This window comes from Sylvia atricapilla, chromosome 7 (genome assembly GCF_009819655.1).
Source record: "Sylvia atricapilla isolate bSylAtr1 chromosome 7, bSylAtr1.pri, whole genome shotgun sequence".
In the NCBI taxonomy this organism is placed as follows: Eukaryota; Metazoa; Chordata; class Aves; order Passeriformes; family Sylviidae; genus Sylvia; species Sylvia atricapilla.
The window spans coordinates 20,342,648-20,366,209 of NC_089146.1; the positions used below are offsets into that span (position 1 = coordinate 20,342,648).

General features: G+C 34.2%; 1 protein-coding gene across 1 annotated transcript in view; it reads left to right on the plus strand.

Annotated features, from left to right (window-relative positions):
* The window catches only part of LOC136363546 (sodium channel protein type 2 subunit alpha-like), a 71,027-nt gene extending 49,376 nt beyond the window's left edge, over positions 1-21,651 (plus strand). Inside the window, exons 20-29 of the mRNA XM_066322876.1 lie at positions 1,716-1,836; positions 2,438-2,592; positions 3,581-3,754; positions 7,998-8,120; positions 10,084-10,365; positions 12,687-12,740; positions 13,907-14,044; positions 15,803-15,907; positions 17,000-17,270; positions 18,108-21,651. Of these exons, the coding sequence (XP_066178973.1) occupies positions 1,716-1,836; positions 2,438-2,592; positions 3,581-3,754; positions 7,998-8,120; positions 10,084-10,365; positions 12,687-12,740; positions 13,907-14,044; positions 15,803-15,907; positions 17,000-17,270; positions 18,108-19,300 (2,616 nt within the window). The 3' untranslated portion in view covers positions 19,301-21,651. The remainder of the gene's footprint in view (positions 1-1,715; positions 1,837-2,437; positions 2,593-3,580; positions 3,755-7,997; positions 8,121-10,083; positions 10,366-12,686; positions 12,741-13,906; positions 14,045-15,802; positions 15,908-16,999; positions 17,271-18,107) is intronic.
* The last annotated feature ends 1,911 nt before the right edge of the window (positions 21,652-23,562 follow it).

The window sequence follows — 23,562 nt, forward strand, 5'->3', positions numbered from 1 at the left end:
ATCATAGACGAAATATGAGAAGTGAAACACGATATTTTTGGACACAATGCAGTAACAACCATGGGACCTGAGGTCTGAGAGACCCTATATTGACTCATATTGTGTGTACAAAAGGCAGCTTCTTGAAAATTATCCCTGAAATTATCCATCATTCAACATGATTTTTGTTTGAAATTTCATTCATATAATGTAAAAGTTAAATATGAGGAAATAATTCCTTACAAAGCTGTATTAAGATGTATGTGCCACTTACTTAATTTCTGGCAGAAAAAGCCCTTAGCTGCCAATACATTTTCCTGAAGAGACTGAGTTTCAACTGAAGAGTTAAATAACTAGTTTTATTTTCAGCAGTGTCTCCTATGAAGAAGAGAATACATGGAAGTGCCTCTTTTCAAGAAACAAGTTACTGTTTATTACTTGTTTCAAAATCTCAATAGTAGGGGATTTTTATATTCTTAAAATGTCACTATATTGGAAACTAAATGTGAAAAGTAGTTGATATTAAGCACTCTCTCAACAAAATTGTATAGAAAGGTCTTCTTTCTAAACATGACCTTCCTCCAAAGGTCAAAGGACATGATCAGTTCTTAGCTAAAAGTACAAATCTACTCAGTGCTGGAATGCCCTTTTGTTACATCAGTACCTGTACAATTTAAAGTATTTAAGTGAGAGGTGCATTCTTCATCCCTTGTGAAATTTCTATGCTATGTGTGATAAATCAGAAGAATTTCACTGCCACTCTAATGTTGCTTTCTGATTACAAGCATTATTTCACAGTAAAGAGAAAGCATTTTGGATGAAAAAAATACAAAAGTACAATAGTACTGTCAACAGAAAACAAGTTACAAACACTGTGTCTGATTACTGCATTTGTGGTTTGCATCTTTAGCAGGATATTCCTTTCTAAGTATATTTTCTTAAAATGGCAGAATTATGTATGGGCAGCCTTGTGTGATTGATAAACTCTATGACCTGATCAGATTTTTAATGTACTTGGTAAAAATTTTCTTAATTTGAGTTATTTTCTATCACTCTCCAGTTTTTGCAGTTTTCAGATCTAGAAGTGCTTTTACTGTAGTAAGGACTATAGTATTCCACTGTAAAAAAAGCAGTAGAATGATTGAAAAAAATTGGCATGGAAAGTACATCAGGAGGTCTCAATAAGCACAGGAGGCTGGAATGCAAAGAAGATGTTTCAGCTCTGGTAATGTGGGCTTTCTGCAAAAGTTAAATTGTGCAGAAATCTGTCATTAAATGCCAATATATTTACAGCGTTTTAATCCAGATAGTGTGTATTTTTTAAAAAATACCATTCGTGGTGGACAAGAAGATATATGTGCAGATTTGTGTTCATTTTGCTAGGAAAACATAGACACACTTTCAATGTAACCCAGCATAACAGTAAAGAAAATGAAATAACTTGAGAGTGTGGTGCATGTAAGCTGTCCAGTATTACTAATGCTCAGAATACTTCACCAGTCATATACAAGGATCAGGTTAGTAGCCAAATTATATTTAATTGTTCTCTGTGAGAAGATAAACTGGGAAACAGAACTATAAAATTTACATGTCACTACTGTGGTTTTATTTTTAATGATGCACATTTATAAATTTGCTATTTTTTTAAGTTAGACTGGCATGAGTTGATTCAGTGCCATTTTTTACAGAATATGTATCTAATGAGAAAAAATTGTTCTGTGGAACTTTGCTTACAGAAACTAAATGCATCAAGCTCATCAGAAGGCAGCACTGTTGATATTGCTCCTCCTGGAGAGGGCGAGCAAGCAGAAATTGAAAGTGAAGAAGCTCTTGAACCAGAAGCCTGTTTTACTGAAGGTTGTAGAATACCTGTTGACTTAAGAGATGTGTTACTAAAATCACATTGTTACTATGTGTATTTAGGTTCTTTGGGTTTCAAATATGGTTTACCTTCATGTCCTCAAAAATGAAAAGAAAATATTTTCAGGCCAGAATGCTGGAAATTAGATGAAAAAACAAGATTTCCCTAGGCTTTAAGTAACTTCATATCATACTGATGTGATACCATCTGCATAGAACTTGTAACTAAGAAACTTCCTTAACTTTTTTATCAGTAAAATGCCTTTCAGCTATTTGAAAGGGCCCTTGAAATTTGGATGAAATAAATTTTTGTGTGACTCCATCAACAAATAGAACAGTTACATGCCAAAAGTCTAAAATACTGGTTTTATGGATTGACTTCTTTCATAATTAAGTATACCATTGTCTAGTTTCCCTCCAGATTAATTTTCTTAATTCAGATATTCTTAATCTTGTGTGATGTGATAGCCTATTCAGCATTCCAGTCATTACTTTTAATAAATTTATAAAATTAATAACAATGGCTCATAATACACCACAGTAAATATTGACTGAAGTATTTGGCTTTTAGATACTAACATTTCTTAATCTAATGCAGGCTGTGTGCAGAAATTTCCATGTTGTCAAGTAAGTATAGAAGATGGCAAAGGAAAAACTTGGTGGAATCTTAGAAAAACCTGCTACAGCATAGTTGAACACAACTGGTTTGAGACTTTCATTGTATTCATGATTCTCCTCAGCAGTGGAGCACTGGTAAGTAGAACAAAATTGCAGATGCTGAAATATTTCAATATCTTTGAGAAGCAACAGCAAAAATTAAATTTGCTTCAGAAAGACTTGCTTTGCTTGGAGCTCTATAAAACTCCCTGCATTTCATCATTCCAGGGTGGAATGAAAATTGACCTAAGTTTGAAAAAGTTTGGTATATTTCCTATGCACATTTTTAGTTATGCTTTTGTCTTGCTGCTATAAAATGGTGCTATTTTCTTTTAGACAGGGTAGCTACTCAAAGTTTAAATTGCTTGCCAATTTTCAGCATGCTAGTCAGGAGATTTGTGTATAAAGGACTATTGTTAATTGTGAATATATAGCTAAATTTATGGGTTTAAATCTTTAATTCCTCCTAGGCTGATCTACTTTTTGTATTTTGCTCGTGAAAGACCATACAAAAAAATGAAGTAATTACTTCATTCTCTTCCTGTTCTGAAGACAGGAGATATGGAAGAGTGCAGCAGCAAATTGAACATAACAACTACTATCCAAAAAGATTTGCATTACTCACCTTTCCAGCTTTACTCAAGCTGAACATTTGCTACAATATCAATGTGCATAGTTGTACATTCTAGCAAATACTTTTTAATTTGATTTTTTTTAGATGTAAGTTTGATCTAACTGCTTTCTAGAAAGCAATATACATATCTGGAACAGATTTTTAAGAAAAGGGGGGTTTTGTGTCTATGTGAAAGTTTCCTAATACCACAGAGGATAAAAAAATCATCCTGTGAGTTTCTTTCTTCATCCATTAGTAAAACAGAATTTTTAATTTTATTTTTCAACTCCAGACAGGTCTCTTGTTGTTTCAATTAGTAGTATGGTTAAAGATAGAAAACATATAAAATAAGAGAATGAATAAAAACAAGGGGAAATATTAGCTCTGCTCTAATTAGTTTTTATTTTTATTCCTTCATTCTATCATGCACATTTTGTGGAACAGTTCTAATACCTGAATATATTTTCATAGGCTTTTGAAGATATATATATCGAACAACGCAAAACAATCAAGACCATGCTGGAATATGCTGACAAAGTTTTTACTTATATTTTCATTTTGGAAATGCTTTTGAAATGGGTGGCCTATGGTTTTCAAATATATTTTACTAATGCCTGGTGCTGGCTGGACTTCCTGATTGTTGATGTAAGTACAAATTAACACTGTAAAATTCCCTACAGTAAAGTTTCTGTGTTGTCTCTGCTGTAAGTACTAGATTAATATTATAAATGTGCAAAAATAATTCTCATTTTATAGTTATACAGCATTAGTAATGCCTGCAGTGATGAGGCATTGTTTAAAACCCATTCATATGTCAAAAGGAAAAGTTTGGCTGCCTATCAGTTTGTCCATTCTTCATGGTAAATATTTTCATACAACAGATGTATCAAAATTGAGATTTTATGAGGAAAAACTAAACTTTTTAAGCATCCTATCATTAATGGACTCTGACCATGCAACCTTATCCCTCAGAAAATAAGACAGTACATTGTTCAAATTTCTTCTTTGACTACTGCAGCTAACAAATGAAACAATTCACTTGCTCCAGATTTCTTCTAAGTTCTCAGAACTCTCTCACTGAAAACTATCCTGTAATAATTTCTAGTAAAAACAGAAAGACAGTGGCTATTTGATCAAAAAAATAATTGGTTTTAATGGACTGACAATCTGCAATAGCTAAATCAGCTATGACTAGGCAGGGTTTATGACAGAGGAGAATACAAGGCTTCTTGGCTGCCTTCCCAGCTGTGATACACTTCTGTGCAAAGGCCTTGCTTATGTTGTCGGAAGGGATCAAAGCTGGTTTTGCTCCCAGAATATTTTGGTCTCTTGCCTCACACATTATCTGACCCAGTTCATAGGCAATACATGTCCTCAGTGTGGAACTGAGAGACGGCATCTCAGGACAATTGTGCATTTATAGTACTTTCTGCCCATGCTACCATATTTATTGAGATATTTACACAAAATCTGGTCTCATTAATACTTATTCTGTATGTATATAGAGATATATCGTATTTGTAAATCCCATAGGAAAAAACCTCCTAGCTAGATTGGCCCATAATTCAAAATGGACAATCTTCTCTTTTTTCTAACCTTCTCAAGTTAGCTTTGTTATACAGTTAAGTCTCTAGCTCTGTCCTGAAAATCTACACTAGAATGAAGCAGGGTGAATAGTTTTTCTAAGAACATGTTAATGGAGTAGAGAGATGCGCTCTTACAGGATTGTGTTAAAAATGGATTTTTTTTTTTTTTTTGTAGATAAACTACAACTCATGTTTTAATTATTCTTTTTGTATCCTAAAATCTAACCAGATTATTCTAAGCTGTTCTATGATTTCCTAGCTTAGCCTCAGAGATTCTGTTAACTGAGCAGGCTCACAAACTTAAGAATACATCATTATAAGTAAAGCAGCTTATATTGCTAACTTTTTACCATAGTTTGTAATTTTATAAATAGCAACATGAATAAAAGAGATTGGAACTTTCTACTTTTGAAGAATTATTTTCAATGTTCTAGCAAGAGGTAAAAAATGCCTTAAAAATGTTTAAGGCTAACTCAGCAATTTCTCTAGCACCACCAGCACTTGAAAGAAACATGTGAGTTCATGTTATCTTCCTACAGAAAAGCAGATTCTGCACTGCTTTAACTGACAGTTTAAACAGCTGTGATTCAGTGGCATTCTGCCAGTGAGAACACCAGTGTCTCCTTCTTCATTAGAAGTGACTAAAGTTAATCAGATTGTTTAATTCCTTTCTTTAAAATTATTCAAGAGTAAACACAGATAATCCTTTAGGGCTTTGACCTTTAATATCACACATACATGAATCTCTTACTGTGATAAGGAGCCATAGTTGCTCTGACTAAATTAGATTTTTATAATTACACTAAAAATGATAATTTTTAGATCTGTCACAACTGTGACAGATGACTAGATGACTCTTGGTACATCTGCCTACCTCAGTTTAAGACTCTATCATGCCAACCTACTGTATGGCCAGACCAAAGATCTTGAGCAGGGCTGTCATTACTAAGCTTCTAAATGGTTTTGGTTGGGTTTTTTTTTTTCTTGTTTGTTTGTTTGGGGGTTGTTTTTTGTTTTTTTTTTTTTTTTTTTTTTTGCAACAGATAGTCTATATTAGAAGACAAACACAAATGAGGACAAACTGTCCTCCAGTTTTAGGAGACGTATCTTTCTACCATTTTGAGTTCATTTTCGTTTCCTTAAATTACTGCATTTGCATGCATTATCTGTTTATCAGTGTACAGAGACATTTACTTTCTCACATACTAGCAAAAAAAACAGGTGGAGCAGATAAGAGAAGACCAAGTTAACAAGACTGAGATCACCAGAGAAGTACAGAACAGCTCTATATACAATAGAATTCCAAGCAAAACTTTGCAGCCCATATGAACTGTCCAGAGGAAAATGTTGTTTCCAATAAAGTACTTCTTTGAGAAAAAACTTTACTTTTATGGTGTAAGAGCACTATCACCTTGCTAAGAAAGCTGCCAATAATCTAAAATAGACAGCATAAACAAGTTTGAAGAATATTATAGTTCTTCTTGCTAAGAACTGCCAATACACACAGTGACACTGAAGGCTTCCAGGAACTGCTGCTACCTAACAGCTTAGAAGGGATCTTATTTGTGAAAGATAGGTAAGGCACAATGCATATTTGCAGAGAAAAGTATAAAATGAAGGAGCCATTAATATGAGTTCAATTTCATAGAACACCTCACTCTCCCAGCGAAAGAGAGATTTTTTTTTGAAAAAATGTTTCATTGTTTATTTTTAATTCATAAACGGTGTTGTCTTTGCACTAAGGTTTATTGTTCTGCCTGGGTATCCTGTTGATTTGAGTGAATAAATGAATGTTCTATTAAAATACAGAAAATTCCATGTCTTGTTATCTCTGGAACATATTATGCATGGCTAAGGACAAAAAAGATCTCTCTCACTGTGCTGTTACAGGAAAATAAATTGCATTTATGATAATTATTAATATTAACTAATGTCAATAGTTAATATAATGGCTTAAAAATAATGTTATCTCTTGTAAGTGAAAAGACTTCAGTCACAGACTAAGAAAATCAGTAAGATTTTCTTCTTAATATGCTTATAAATCACAGCAAGTTTCATTTAGCCATTAGAGCAATAAAATAATCCTTTCCTTTGCTAAAAAGAATTACATTCTGACATGAAACCCAGTTGAAATGTCCAGCAATATGAATTCACTAAAACACTATTTTCTGTTAGATAATACACATAGCACTGTAGCAATGAATAATTGATTTGTATCTTCTCTTGGACTATCCTTCTTAGACACGATCCTTTATCTCTTGCGTTTGTGAGTCATCTAATTTATGGATATAAGTAACATAGGAAACCAACTTTTCATATAATGGGAAAATCTTGCCACCATTAACAGTGAATGGCTATTTCTGTATAGTCTTTGAAGAATTCTTTAAACTGAGGTACAGAAATTAACATATGAGGGATTTCCTTAAGGAGCAAAATATGCCTATATTCATTTACATGTCATCTATGCTTTTGGTGGTAGAAATGAATAAAATATGAGTAAGGTATGATTTTTCCCTGCTCCTGTCTCCAAAACTGCTTGAAGAAAATTTATTCCTTTCATATTAACACTGTCTAAATCTCAGTTCCATTTGAGAAGCAAATTATTTGCTCCTTACTTAAGTGGATTGTCTTATAACAAAGTCCCAATAACATGGATCAGAAGCTTAATACTGTTGTAGATAATAAAGCTCTTACTCCTATAAGGTGAGCAGCTGTGAATATCTATCCCATAATATTTTCCTATACTTAGAAGATAAAAAAAAAAACCCAGAGACTTGCCAGGAAAGTGAGAAAGTTCCACCTCTTTAAATATATATTTCAGAGATATCCTGGTTATTCTTGCTATGTACAGTTTAACTTCGAAGTAATATTTATGAAAAATATTTGTAATTAGCTACTACAATATTTAGTATATCATTAGTATTTATAGATATTCACAATACTGAGAGAAGTTAATAAGCTAATTTAATGTATTCAGAATTTTAAATTGTTTGGAAAGTTGAACCTTAATGCAATTACAGAAAATACAGCTATTTTGTCTTTAAATATTACTGAAAAGTTTATCCTTCACCAAGGGTATGCTTCCATATGACTGTTAAACTTTATCCAACCATAATAGATAGACATTTAATAGCATATATTCCATTTTCAACCTCGCTTTTATGAGACCTCTTGCCTTTCCAGCAAGTATGAAAATGGTGGCATTCTACAACTTGGCCCTGTTGATTTGTTGCTTGAATATGTATTCTTTTTAAATAAACAGTGTAAAACTATTTTTAATTTTTTTTTTCTGTATTTGATAGGTTTCATTGGTTAGTTTAATAGCCAATGCTCTGGGCTATTCTGAACTTGGTGCCATTAAATCGCTACGGACATTAAGAGCTTTAAGACCTTTAAGAGCCTTGTCACGATTTGAAGGAATGAGGGTGAGATAAAATGAATGAGTGTGAACAAATGTATGCATACAAAAATTAATGTATTAATGGTTACACTCACTCTTTCTTCAAAGAACTCCAAAATGGGAAGGCATGCAAAAATGTGTGGAAAAAGGCTTTTCAACATGTCCTTACAAGCAAGACCTATGGAGCAAGACCTTACATTTTCATGTTAGACTTTGAGCTCATTAAATTTGCCTGGTCACTGCTGCATAGTTGTGTTTTCCCAGCCCCCTGACTGTTAAAATTTCCATTGATTTGTGGACCTAGAAAAAGAAAAGGACATGACAGATTTTACAGTAGAGTGCTGGAGGTTTTTTCCTGCAGTTCATCTGAGAAGTTTTTTTTTACTTAGTTTCTGTAGCTAACTTCAATTCTGTGTCAGTTTTTTAGTGGTTCAGGATAGAACATGATTAGCCGGAAAACAAAACAAACCTACAAAAGGTGAAAAAACTGACAACAGTGACACACCAGAAACTAGAGCTTCACTGTGTCTTCCTATTTACCTGCTTGGGGAAAAAGAAATCCCACAGTAAATGCTGTAGTATCAAGGAAAGTTTTTTTGAACAGATACCTGAAATAAGGATAGGTTTGGAAGCATAGAAGGGGAGAGATGGGAAATAATTTTTTCAGCTAGAGACTTTTTACTTCAAATGAATGTAAAGAGAGCTAAAATCGTCCTGTCGAGGAGATTTTCATTTTCATATTCTGCCAATCTGACAAAAAACCAACCAACCAAAAAAAACCCTCCTAGAAAAACCCTATTATGAACAGTAGCAGACCATGCTACATACTGAAAAAATTAACACATAAAATATTAACAAGAAAATGTTATTGAGAAATCTCCTTTTAATCTTTCACCTCAAAATACCCCAATGCTGCAATATATATTTATAGTTCAGTCATAGGTCTTCATTTGCCAGCTAAATAATGTGGTTCCTGTCTGGGCAAGGCGACCGATATCCTAGAGGTGGCCATGTCTGCCATTGTAGGGAAGTGTGTCCTGTGCACATCACCATCACCACTGTGTTTTACATGATTTTCAATCTAAACAACACGTTAAGTTCCTATCTAATAAATAAGCAAAACTTATATTGATGCTAGACTACTTTTGGTCAACTCAGCGAAATGAAAACTAGTACCATTTTCAAAACCATACACAAAAGACTACTGCAGTCTCTGCTGATTTGCTAGAAAATTATTGTTTGAATATCTGAAGCTTTCTTTTAGTTGAATCACAATAACTAAAAGAAATTTTTTGTCCAAGGATTTCATCTGGTCTTTTACTGCCCCTCATCCACCCACAGTAGCTCAAGGGAATTAAATGTAACCAATTAAAAAGAAAAAGAAGGATAAGTGTAAGAGCAACTATAGTCACCCAGGCAACGTACAAACCAAGACTTAGAGCAGATGCTGTTAATAAAGATTAAATAAGATGTCCTTAATTATATTGCATTCTATGTGGATACTAAAATACCATGATACCAATATATACATAACATTTTTAAGAATAAAATCATTAGTAATGATAGTTTTACATGCAGACATTTTTATTCAGTCTTCCACATCATCATTCTTTGAGCTTTTTCTGGTTTATTTTCTATTTATAGATTTTAATTTATATTGCTGGAATTTAACATTTATTTCTCTCTTTTTCTCTAGAGCACACAAATTCTAAGAATCCATCTTGCTACTAACAGGTTTTCTTTTGCTTTTTGATTTTTTTTTCATACTTTTGCATTGTCTTTGTTTCCATTTCATTTCATTTCTTGGTTTTTGCAATCTCATTGGCATTTTATTAAACCTTAATTTAAATTTCCTCCATAATTTTTATTGTAATATTTTAACTGTCCATTCCATAATAATACTCTTTTGACATTTTAAAAGTATTTTAAAGTATTTTTCATTTTCTTTTCATAAGCTAAGTTGCTATTTTGTCTAATTTGTACACTAGGTGGTTGTAAATGCCCTTGTAGGAGCAATCCCATCTATCATGAATGTATTGCTGGTATGTCTTATATTCTGGCTAATCTTCAGCATCATGGGAGTAAATCTTTTTGCTGGAAAATTCTATCACTGTGTCAACACCACAACTGGTGAGATGTTCGATATCAGTGATGTCAACAACTATACTCAGTGTGCGGAACTCATAAAAAGCAATCAAAGTGCTCGATGGAAGAATGTGAAAGTAAACTTCGATAATGTAGGAGCTGGATATCTTGCTCTGCTTCAAGTAGTAAGTAAATGTATATATTTTCTTTTTGCTCTTTTTGAAGATATCCAGGAAAAACAGGCAAGTTAAGAATGTTAAGTAGAGCAGCAATTTCTTCATAGCAATAACACAGAGCTCACACAACTCTATTACATTGTTTGTTGTAATTTTTTTGTTAATGATAGTAATTTTCCTTTCCAAGACTATGGAATACAGTCTCAGGATGATGATAACAATAATGTAAATAGTAAGTATAGAAAATAAAAGCATCTCTTTAGTGGCACACAGTATAGAACTATCATATTCTTTAATGCTTATTAAAGAGTCATTATAGTATAGTAAATAAGTATTATGTTACTTATAGCATTATCCTTGTGAAGTGTTGGATGTTATTGTATAGCATATTCATTCCATGAATTACTGCTACTTATACAAAATCTGTAAATTGCATTTCTCCTTCAATTCCTTATCTTATGCACTGTGTTCAAAACTGCCTTTATTCTAGGTTGGAAGCATATTTTAGATGCGTCAAAGAAGTAAACACCTTAGCTCTTTACAGGTTCCTTGCTTAGAATGGAGTTTCTGATAGCTGGGATCGGATCCAAAACACAACCAAAAAAGCACGTAATTAGATTTAGATGATTGAACTCTGTAGAATCACTTGTCTCTAACTCAACATACAGCTTCACTGAATGAAAATATTTTTACAGCTCTGATAGTTATCTAAGAATTATGTGCTTGTCCCTTCTATCTCAGAGCAAGTCAGTATCTCTAGCTGACCTTAATTCCAGAATTAACTACCTAGGTTAAAATGTTTTGCCTGTAAATGCAATGTGACCCTTACATGTGGAGTAGTTGTACTGAACAATGACTAATTCTTTGGCTTCAGATCTCATTGCTACCATTGCCTCTGAAGATGTGTAAGGAAAACTGCTTCTCTTGAAGCTGTGAATGAATGTCATCTGTGTCACACATCCAGACAGTCTAGGTCTTCAATAACTACTTCCCTACTGTGAACCTTTCGTTCTTCTTCTCTCTCTCTCTCTATTATTATTATTATTATTATTATTATTATTATTATTATTGGTTGTGATTTGTTTATAATTTTCCTTGTCAAATATTTCTTCTGATCTTTACTTTCCCCACAGAGATTACGGGATATTTGAGGATGTTTTGTGTCACATCTTCATTTGATTGCCTTCATTAACATTTTCCATCCTCTCTTCTCGATTTATTGCCCTTACCTAACTCTGATCCTTTCCTAATATTGCTACACAATGTGCACCAAATGGCTGGCAATTGCCAATTGAGCCAGAAAGATCTGTGAAGCTTGGCTTGAAGCACACCTTCTTAGTAATTGGCATTACACTGCAAGATTCAGCGGGATATGAACACTTCCAGAGTGCAAGTTTTCTGTTGTGGAAACTGACAGCTGTACCAAACTACCAACACTACTTCTGGCAAGCAAAGATACTCCTTGAGATGGCTCCTCTCCAGAACTTCCTCAGGAGTGATGTACTTTGTTCACTTAACAGGCTTTTTAGCTCTTTTTTCTTTATTGTGCATAAGCTTGGAAACCCTGGCCAGTGGTTGCACACTCACACTTTCAACTAGCATGTCACACCAACTTTGGTGTTCCTTAGAAAATGGACATCCTGCATCCATTAAAATCACCTTCTTAGAGCAGTGATGGCAGATCTTTTTTACTCTTTACTTGAAAAAAGTCTCTGTAGGAACTCAGCCAAATTTTTACAGATGTCAATTACATCTCTTTCACAGTTCACTTTTTGATGTTCTGTAAAATAAATCTCTCAGGAACCAACATATATTTTTACTTTAAACAGTGTATTCCTTTTAGTTATGTGGGATTAAAACATTTCTAAAAAATATCAGGTCATTTTAGACACAGAAAGCAACATTCAGATGAATTTTGGTTTCTGTCCAGAAGTTATATTACTGTTTCCATCAATTCATATTGTAAACTTAACAAAATGGCTGTGGCCATGAACAATTCTAGTAGATCCTACCTCAATATCTCCAGAATTAATGTCTGTCTAAAAGTATCATTCTTCATCTGCAAAATAAACATCTGTAGCTCCAAAAATACTGCTGAGATATTGAGATCTTCAGAGCCTGGTTTTTAATATTATTTGAATAAATAAAAAGAAAACCCCCTCCTATTATTATGAAAAATATTTATGATGCCTCTGTTGTCAAGTGTGATTTAAAAATTTAGAGCCTGGTTTTATTAGAAGTGGATGTCCAGATAAATAAATTAATAACCTAGTTATTGTATGTATTATGCGTTGTTATGGGGAAGATAAACAACTTTGTTTTATTTCTAGGCTACTTTCAAAGGATGGATGGATATTATGTATGCTGCTGTTGATTCACGAGATGTAAGTGTAAATCTTACAACACTCAAAGCTCATCCATTGATTATTTTCTGATAGAGAGTATAGAATTTAAACAGCCACACACACAACAAAGAATTATAATCGGCATCAATACATATATTTTTGAATCTCAGAATTTTTACTAGAAAGAATTAATCCCACTTCCATTTAGGAAAAAAAAAAAAGGCTAAATCAACTGGATTTTTTTTAAGGACAACATTAATGTAATAGAAGAAGGAAGATATTTTGTGACGAATTCTTTTGATAATCATAAATATGAATTAATTTAAGATAATATGATGCAGTTATTAAATATGGAATACATTAATCAGGTTTTATAATTTTTAACTGTGCATTTTGTTGTTTCCTTAGGTTGAGCACCTATGTTATCTTGATACTTAAGTGCAGTAAGATTTTAAGGTTGAAGATCACCAGTTAAGCTTTCTGGGGATTAGAATTTTATTTTGGCTACAGAACTATTACTCTGTTTAACTTACATGAATAGTCATGTTAATGATATTGTCCCCCAGAGTAAAATGTCCTGTTTCACTGGCTTTAGCATTCCTACACTTAAGCTTGTTGTGCTGTAGAGTTGCAGATGCTGAGATGTGGCATCCAGAAAAATAGGGACAATAACAAAATCTTCGTTCAAAACTTCCTCAATTTAATGGCTTTTACAAAACATATATTCACTAGAAATTTATTGAAAGCATCTGTTCGTAGCTGGGTGTAAGAACACTCCTGCAAGACTAAAAGAGTTCCAGGGAGATTTAGGCAACAGTAAAATTTATTGATTCTGTTGTATGATAATATACTAAATACAATATAAAATATTTAGATTTCTGCTATTAAATTTTAAGTATTAATGACTGTTCTACATCCCACATTGCTTCTTTCTTCTATATGAGAAACTGTTTATTTATGTACATACACAAATATATCTATTTGTGAATCTTTACTTAAAAAATCCATATGAGCAATAATTCTGTCAGCTTCCAGTTTTCCAAATATTGATTGGAATGGAAAAGTTGGATATTTTTAATAAATTAGTGCTGTTCATAGCTTTTAGCTTTTCTACATGAGATGGCATATTCCTAATTCTAAATTATACGTATTATTGTTTACATCTAGTATTCTCACAGGGAATAATTTTTTTTTATATTTTGTAGGTAAAAGACCAACCTAAGTATGAGGACAACTTGTATATGTATCTCTATTTTGTCATCTTTATTATATTTGGATCATTTTTTACCTTGAACCTTTTCATTGGTGTTATTATAGACAACTTCAACCAACAAAAAAAGAAGATAAGTATTTAAAATATTTCCATGTTGGTATTAACTACTAGGTATAATGAATTACTAAGTTATTTCTGTAAGGTTAATGAAAATCAAAAGTAATTTCAAGACCTTAAATAAAGTGTATCTTTTAAAATAATAATCTATGATAAAATCTGTGGATGTGATTCTGAACTTTTCATTTTTAGCATTATGGCAAGTGAAAAGTTGGTTCACAATAATCTGCAAATTCAGTAAACACTTAAAATGAAGACTTAAAAATAAAATATAATTATTTTATTAATTATAATAAAATAAAATAATTCACATTCACTTAAAATAAAAAGTGAATGTGAATTATTGATTTGATTAGATGCAATATTATCTGGCATGAAATAATTTCTTCTTCAATTGACTCTAAAGTATTAAGATAAATTAAGGTACATTAATTACAATTATTCTTAGAAAATCTTGACACTTAATGAAGACACAATATGACATTGTGTTCATAGAGTGAATAAAAGATCTGCAAACTGATTTAACAGTAAGTTAAGAGTAAGTCAAATAGACCTCAAATGAATAGGCTTATAGATAAAAGTAAAAATGGGTACCTAAGGGCTTTTTTCCCTAACACTTTTATGGGAATTGAGATTAATTCATCTGACACAAATACAATCTATAATTTCTTATCAGTAGTAAAGCAAAAAAACCCACCAGGGAGCAGTGGTTTCTTTCTGTACAATTTTGACATACAAGTATGTTTAAAATAATTGTACTGTACTTAGTTTTAAAGAACTTTAAAATATAAAAATAGAAATAATAACATTTAAAATATTTTGAAGCCTCACAGTTTTTAGTTTTTAAACACCAGGGTAATTCTAAATTTTTGTGTGCTGTGAAAAAGCTGCTTCATATTATTTGATTTTTTCCAATCGCCAATTAAAAACCAGCAATACCAGACAGAATCTCTGGTAAAAGAAAACTGTGAACTACAGAAATCTTTCCTTGTGCAAATATTCTTTAGATTCCTAAGAGTCATAAACATGTCTGGAATTACTATCAATTTTGTGATGCTTCAGGCTGTGGTAGCCAATTTAGCAGATAGTGACATTGACATTGTGCTTCCATCTGACTTAGTGCAGATTCATCAATAAGCACAATTTCCTGATTCTGGAAGTCAGTCAGTCAGTTGCACATCTGACTGGCAGCATTTGCATCTGCAAAAAAAGGCTCATTGGAGTTCGTCAAGGTTCCAGTGATGTTTTAATTTGCTATGGCATGACATGAATTATTTTTCTTAATTTTACATGAAAAGTGGGGGGTTTTTTTGCTGCTAAAAACTACGGATTAGACACTAATGCACTCTCCTAACACAACTTGTGCCTCAAAGTTATGCCTCCTTTAGACCTGTCTAGCTGTAGTCCTAAAACTCCATACAGATGATAGGATGTGTAAGGCAGTAGTCATGCTCCTATTCACTAAACATATCCTAATCAGCAAGTTATTGAACAGCATCTGTACAGCAAGAGTGCTTTTAGCCATTTCAGCAAAAGTGAGCATGAAGACATTTTAAAAACTCAACTGTCAAGCTGATAAGGCACCAGTAATGTGTTTTTTCTTTGCGTTAGGAATGTATACGAGCATCCACACTATAAACACCTGAAAAAGCCCCTTCTGTCTTTATATAAATTAAATATAATTTTAATATTATATTATAGAGAGACATACTGTAGTTAAATGTTTTATGTGTGGACATGATACTAATTGGTTTTTATATTATTTCTTTACTTTGGAGGTCAGGATATATTTATGACAGAAGAACAGAAGAAATATTACAATGCAATGAAAAAACTGGGATCCAAAAAGCCACAGAAACCTATACCAAGGCCAGTGGTATGAGTGATTTGATTTTTACACCCCTAGTATTAAATACGCATTTGTGAATATGATCTTGTCCACAATATAAGGGTCTGGAAATAAAATATTTTTCCTTTTTTTTTTTTTTTTTTTTTTTTTTTGTGAAGATAGACATTGTCTGGTTCTGATTCCATCAGATTAGATCATTCACGTTCTGTTTAAAAACATCCACAACGAAGTATGAACAAAATGATTTAATAATGTTAATATGATAAATTTCAAAATTCCCTGCTTAAGTCCTGGAAAACTACCATTGATTGGATCATTTATTGGTTCTTGTTACCAGGGATAAACTTAATTTTCTGTTTTTTCTCCTCACAAAGAATTTGTAGGAAATGAGGATGCACTGGCCCTTGCTGCTGAAGACACAAAGGGGCACTGGTAACCTAAGGGGAAGGACAGATGAGAGACAAATCTTAGAGAATAAAAGAATGTCCTAGGGAGTAAAGCATAGACTAGGATAAATTTGTCTCTAAGATAAGACACTACTCCTGTTATTTACTGAACTCCTACACTGTTTGAAAAAATGAAATACTTGTTGCACCTTATGCACCAAGTGATTAAAAATAGACTTTCTAAGGAGAGACATATGGCAAAAAAACATTGAGCTAAGTACTAAAGAAAAACTAGGATATTACAGTCATGGTGTGTTTGAGACATGCTTCAGCAGCCCAATGATCTCACCAAGCACAATTAGTTTAAGGAAGAAAGAGGCATTCTAAAACCATCTGGGAATAAAGATAAGAAAATTAGTTTCCATTCAACTGGTACTCTTGCTATCAATTTACACCACATATTTTACCCAAATAATATTGTCATTGTTATTGCTCTTATTATTGCACTGTTTCTCTTGTCTCTTCCATCACTTCCACCATCACTGGTAAACTTCTTGATTCACTCTAACAGGATAAGATATAAACCAGCATGAATTAGGCTTACATTAATGCCTGTATTGTGAATGAGTCTTGCTCTGCACTCCTAAATCTTGAAGGGAGTTGTTTTCTCCTTTGATATTTAAAAGACAATTATTTTCATTGCATAAAATGTATTCCATCTTTGTGTTTGCAGAACAAATTCCAAGGCATGATCTTTGATTTTGTAACCAAACAAGTATTTGACATCAGCATCATGATACTCATCTGCCTTAACATGGTCACAATGATGGTAGAAACAGATGATCAGAGCAAAGAAATGGAAACAATTTTATCCCGGATTAACCTGGTGTTCATTGTCCTTTTCACTGGAGAATTTGTCCTGAAATTGATTTCACTGCGCCATTACTACTTCACTATAGGCTGGAATATTTTTGATTTTGTGGTTGTGATTCTCTCCATAGTAGGTAAGAACAATTCCCTTTCATGAAAAACTAATGGAAGAAATAGGACAGATTCGTTTCAAGTATATTGATACTGATTGTAGAATTTCCTTTTTCCTAGATGACTTACATGTTGATTCAGACATTCATACTATCTAGCATACAATATATGCAATGTTGCATATAAGATTGTTATCTCTCCCATTAGATTCACTGTCATTTTCCACATAAAAATATGTAATGGAACTGCTTGGCACATTAGATTAATGCATACAAATATAAAGAGGAATGTTTAGTGGTATATGCAAACTAACCACAGATTTCCTTTCAATATTAAAACTGAAAATTATGTGAAATGGGTCAGATTTTTTTTACTTTTGCTAACTAAGGTTTTCAGTTAAAAGCCAATGACTCTCCAAGGTGCAAATGAGTGACCCATCTGAGAAAGACTGTGCTGATAAAATGTAGATCTGTTAACGAAATCTCTAACTTGGAGAAATTAAGACAATATTCATAAAAGAGAGTGGTTATAGGCTCAGTTTCAAGAATTAACTGTATCTAAAACATAAACATGCCCTTCCCAACCATTTTAAGAACTACTGAGCTCAGACAGGAACTACCTGCTTGCCGCAGGCAGTCTCTATTTTACTTATTTACCTTCTCTAGGATAGCACTTCAACATAAGGAAAGATGCTTTCACCTTATTAACAGATTTCAATAGCATGTAACAACTTGTATAAATTTTGCTATAAATGTTGCTAGTGAATCCCTACACTAATTATTTTGGAGACAACCATAAATAAATATTTCTAAAGGTAATCAATTTAAAATCTTATTTTAATTATTCACTTTTTTTTCTAGGTATGTTCTTAGCTGAGATGATTGAGAAGTACTTCGTATCTCCCACACTATTCAGAGTCATCCGGCTTGCCAGAATTGGTCGAATCCTGCGCCTCATTAAAGGCGCCAAGGGAATCCGCACTCTGCTTTTTGCTTTGATGATGTCTCTTCCTGCTTTGTTCAACATTGGGCTGCTGCTCTTCCTGGTCATGTTCATCTATGCCATATTTGGCATGTCCAACTTTGCCTATGTCAAGAGGGAAGTTGGGATCGATGACATGTTCAACTTTGAAACCTTTGGCAACAGCATGATCTGCCTGTTTCAGATCACCACGTCTGCTGGCTGGGACGGTTTGCTCGCCCCAATTCTCAACAGTGGGGAGCCAGACTGTGACCCCCATAAAGATCATCCGGGGAGCTCTGTGAAAGGTGACTGTGGCAACCCTTCTGTTGGGATTTTCTTCTTTGTCAGTTACATTATCATATCCTTTCTGGTGGTGGTGAACATGTACATTGCTGTGATTTTGGAGAACTTCAGTGTTGCTACTGAAGAAAGCGCTGAACCTTTGAGCGAGGATGACTTTGAGATGTTCTATGAAGTCTGGGAGAAGTTTGATCCCGATGCAACACAATTCATAGAATATAGTAAATTATCAGATTTTGCAGCCTCATTAGATCCACCTCTTCTCATAGCAAAACCAAACAAAGTCCAGCTTATTGCAATGGATCTGCCCATGGTGAGCGGTGACAGAATTCACTGCCTTGACATCTTGTTTGCTTTCACAAAGCGTGTATTGGGGGAAAGTGGGGAGATGGACGCCCTCAGAATACAGATGGAAGATCGTTTTATGGCAGCCAATCCCTCTAAAGTCTCCTATGAACCAATTACAACCACACTGAAACGAAAGCAGGAGGAGGTGTCTGCTGTCATCATTCAGCGTGCTTACAGACGTCACCTTTTAAGGCTAAAAGTTAAACAGGTGTCTAGTATATATAATAGAAATAAAAACAAAGAAGGAGATGGACACATTATAAAAGAGATAATTATTGATAAACTAAAAGGGAACTCCACTCCAGAAAAAACGGATGAGAGTTCTTCTACAACTTCCCCACCCTCTTATGACAGTGTAACAAAGCCAGACAAAGAAAAATATGAAAAAGATAAAGCAGAAAAGAACTACAAAGGTAAAGACATCAGGGAAAATAAAAAATAATGATCCAAGAATTTTGTTAATGGGACAACTTGTTTACAGTCTTTGAGAATGAATCATCACTGGACTCCTGCAGGAGATTGATGCCAAACTGACAGTTTTTACACATATATATGTGTGTGTGTGTGCGCGCGCGTGTGTGCATATATATACATTATATATATACTTAAGGTCAGTGCCTATAACAAAACAGTGAACCTCCATCATCAGACTGTGACTCTTAATTAGGGTAAAAAACTTGACAAGAGGTTACTGTTTTCACTACAGCTGACACCACTAAGAATGAGGGAAAAGGTGGCTCCATAGAGAAGATGGAGCATGAAATGAGTGCAAAAAGGATACATTATTTCCACAACATGTAGAACAGTAATTCTCTTCACTGTTTGTAATGCAACTGCCACATTTGTCATATTTTTACAAAAACTGTATTAGTGTACTTATCATTTTTTAATTCACAGGTTGTTTACTATTATATGTGACTATTTTTGTAATAGGTTTTATGTTGGGGAAAGAGGTATGAGGACCAGGAGTTCTACTCTCAGATTCTCTATAATGTATAGATAGGAGTGATTTGAATAGACATGCTGCAATTATCAATCATGCATAAATAAAAATATGACGTTGCACAAAGCTGAAGATTTTAAGAACTTCCATGTTTCACGGTTGCTCTTAAATTTGAAGTATTCTAACTACTTGTATGGCTGCATCCAGATTATGTGCATCCAGATTAATGTGCCTGGAGAGTCTCCTCTAATTTACAGGAATCTGCAATGACTTATTTTTATGTGAATGATTAAACATGAACAAGTTCTTGTTTATGTTAAAATATTTACAGCTCAAAAAATATTGTGCAGTTTCTGCACTGGAAAAATAGCTTCACCAAAATATATCTGGGAGTTCTTTTGTTTTGAACAGCTCTTTTATTTTTTTTTTTCTTGGGCTATTCTTTGATTACTGTCTTCTCTTATTATCTCCAACATCCAGTGAATCCATAAAGTACCCTTTTCCATGTAAATATTAACAGTATACTGTTGTGCATATTTGGGCATAGAATTAAATGGCTTTGCCACATTGAATTGCATCAGATATGTACCACAGTATGGTTAATTTGCAAGAGCTCAACAGGACATGTTGTATTCTGTGTCATAGATAGTTAGGAGAGTATCACTGATGCATGTCAATGCTTCTGCTGCTGTACCTTGCTCCTTCCACTGCCCACAGTCTCCACTATAGGAAGCCATGTGTCAGTGATGAAGTGAATCAAGTTGTCCAACCAAACCTCATTCTTTCAAATCATTAAGCAATAGTTTGCAGCTATTTATGAGCTTTTTTAGTTTTGTATTTTAAATTTGAAGTGGCTGCTATATGGTGTAGAATCAGACTGTACAGGCCATATTGCAAACTGTTAAACCTGTTGACAATGTGGTTGGCATATATAAATAATGTAAAGAAATACCATTTGGCAACAGATCCGTATATAAGAAAAGTGTCTTCAAGTTTAGATCACTGTTTCTTATATTTCTTTCCTCATTCACTTGACTTATTTTCTAACCACAGTAATTCCAAACCGGCATCATCACACTATGAGAAAAAAAAAAAAAAAAGTGCGTATTTGTAGACTATCTTGTTTTAATATATTTGCATATATTCCAATGTGAAGTAAGTTGTGTAAATCTGGAACCCAGCTTGTTTCCAAATAGTTACAGGACATAGCAAGGAAAGCATTAGGGGAATGTGCGAATTTCTAGCACTATCTGCATCAGAAGTTCCAAGGTAGTCTCATAGTTGATTAAATCCTTGCTATCTTGCAGTGTCTGTTTACATAGTCTACTCTTATTCTTTTTGGAATCACAGTGCACTAGCCTTGTACAAATAAAATATTTCCCAAGAAAATAATGGCACATTTGTATAATTGAGGACATCAGGACATTTTGTGTTTCATACACAAGCTAACATTAAATGTAGAATCTTTCTTTTACAAATGCTTTTGACTTGTAATGTGTTGGTGAAATGCATGCAGGAAATTGTTATTATCATAAACAACGCAAACAATATTACATATGAGCCAAAAAATAAAGATTTCTTTTTTTAAAAAAAATTCCATTTATTTTGCTTTGTCTCTGACCTTTTGTTGGTTAAAGCAAGATAAAAACTGACTTTGGTGCAAAAAAGAATTGCTTTCTTTTTCCCTAAAGCTAAACACCTTATTCTTCACATTTTAACATCTATGTAAAATAAGTCTAAAAAGAAAAATCTGAGCACTTTGATTAAACTCCGTTTATTTCTACTTCTTTGTTATGAGCATATTATCTGGGAATAAAGCAGGACACCTACACAATTCTACCCCCAAAATATCCTCTCAACCCTCAAAAGCCCTTCTCAGCCATAGAGGCACTGCTCAGTACTGCTACCAAAGCTGCCCATGTTTTATGAGTCTTAAAAATGCAAACAGACTTTCCAATGTAGTTTTTTTGTTTGGTCTCGTTTAACATTTATCCAAGGGGCTCATTGCAAACGGATAAAAGTTGGTTTTGGTTCCATAGTGATTCTTTTTATTCCAGTAATTCTCAAAATTAATAAATACAATCTCATCTGATCTCACAAGTTAAGTGATAACACTGATGCTCAGCTGTGAAAAGTAGTGCTCATAACCAAAATATCTGGCTGTTAAATGGTAACACAGTTGGACTCAATATGGATGTCATTAAGCTGTTCAAGGGCAGAAAAATATAGGACATTGAAACAGCCCATTATCATATTATTGAATTTAAAGTATATTGTTTTATTTCAAAATTTACAGTAAGTAAAATATTCCCAGAGTTTTCTCACTGGTATGTTTTCGGTGTTACTTATTCTGTGGCTATTATGCCATATTAACCATATTTTGGCTAAATATTAAATTGCTCATATAGCCATGAAATAACTGATGGAACATTGTAAGACTGTCAAAGTCTATCAAAATCTCTAATATACTAAGCATCAGCAGTTGCTGCAGCTGTCTGAGTTGGACCAGCACCCAATAAGTAAGCCATACTTCACTGGTTCACAGAAGATACTGAGTTGAAAGGAACCCACAAGGATCATTGAGTCCAACTCCTGCCCAAGAGCCTTGTCCAAATCTTCTTGAACTCTATCAGGTTTGCTGCTGTGACCATTTCCCTGGTGAGCCTATTCCAGTGCACAGCCACCCTCTTAGTGAAGAGCCTTTTTCTAATATTCAACTTAAACCTCCCCTGACACAACTTCAGGCTGTTCCCTTGGGTCCTGTCACTGGTCACCACACAGAAGAGATCAGTGCTGTCCCTCCTCTTCCCCTCACAGTTAGTTCTAACTGCAATGAGGTCTCCCCTCAGTCTCCTCCAGACTCAACCAAGTGCCCTCAGCCACCTCTCATATGGCTTCTCCTCAAGGCCCTTCACCATCTTCATTTCCCCCCTTTGACACTTTCCAATAGCTTCAGATCTTTCTTATATTGCAGTGACCAAAACTACACGTAATATTCAGGGTGAGGCTGCCCCAGAGCAGGGCGGGACAATCCCTCCCTTGCCGGTCTGGCCGTGCTGTGCCTGATGCCCCCGGGACAGGGCTGACCCTCCTGGCTGCCAGGGCACTGCTGACTCACATTCAACTCACCAGTGAGCAGAACCCCCAGGGCCCTCGCTCTCCAGCACCTCATTCCCCAGCCTGTCCTTACATCCAGAGTTGCCCAATCTCAGGTGCAGAACCTGACACTTTCCCTTGCTGAACACTTTTTTGTTTTTTTGGTGATTGCCTGGCCCTCTGATTTGTTGAGGTCTCTCTGTAGAGCCTTCCTGCCTTCAAGGGAGTCAAGAGATCTTCCCAGTTTTGTATTATCTGTGAACTTGCTTAATATCCCTTCCACTCCTGTATCCAAGTCCTTCATGAAGATACTGAAGAGAACAGGGCCTAAGATGGAGCCCTGTGGAACCCCACTAGCGACAAATTACCAACCTTATGTCATCCCATTCATTATAACGCTTTGCACCCAGTGTGTGAGCTAGTTGCTCACTCATCACATGGTAGGCCTATCAAGCTGTGGGCTTATATGAATGGCTTTCCCTACACCAGAAAAACGCCTTACTAAGGACATGCAGAATTGTTTAGCCTGCTCATACCCATACATCCTGGACATGGCCTTCCCTAGCTGTCTGGACATACTTACAAGCACCTGGCCTGCAGGCCAAAATGAGAGAATCCTCTAACTTGTGTTAATGTCAATATGTACATCCTTGAAGTCAAAGTTA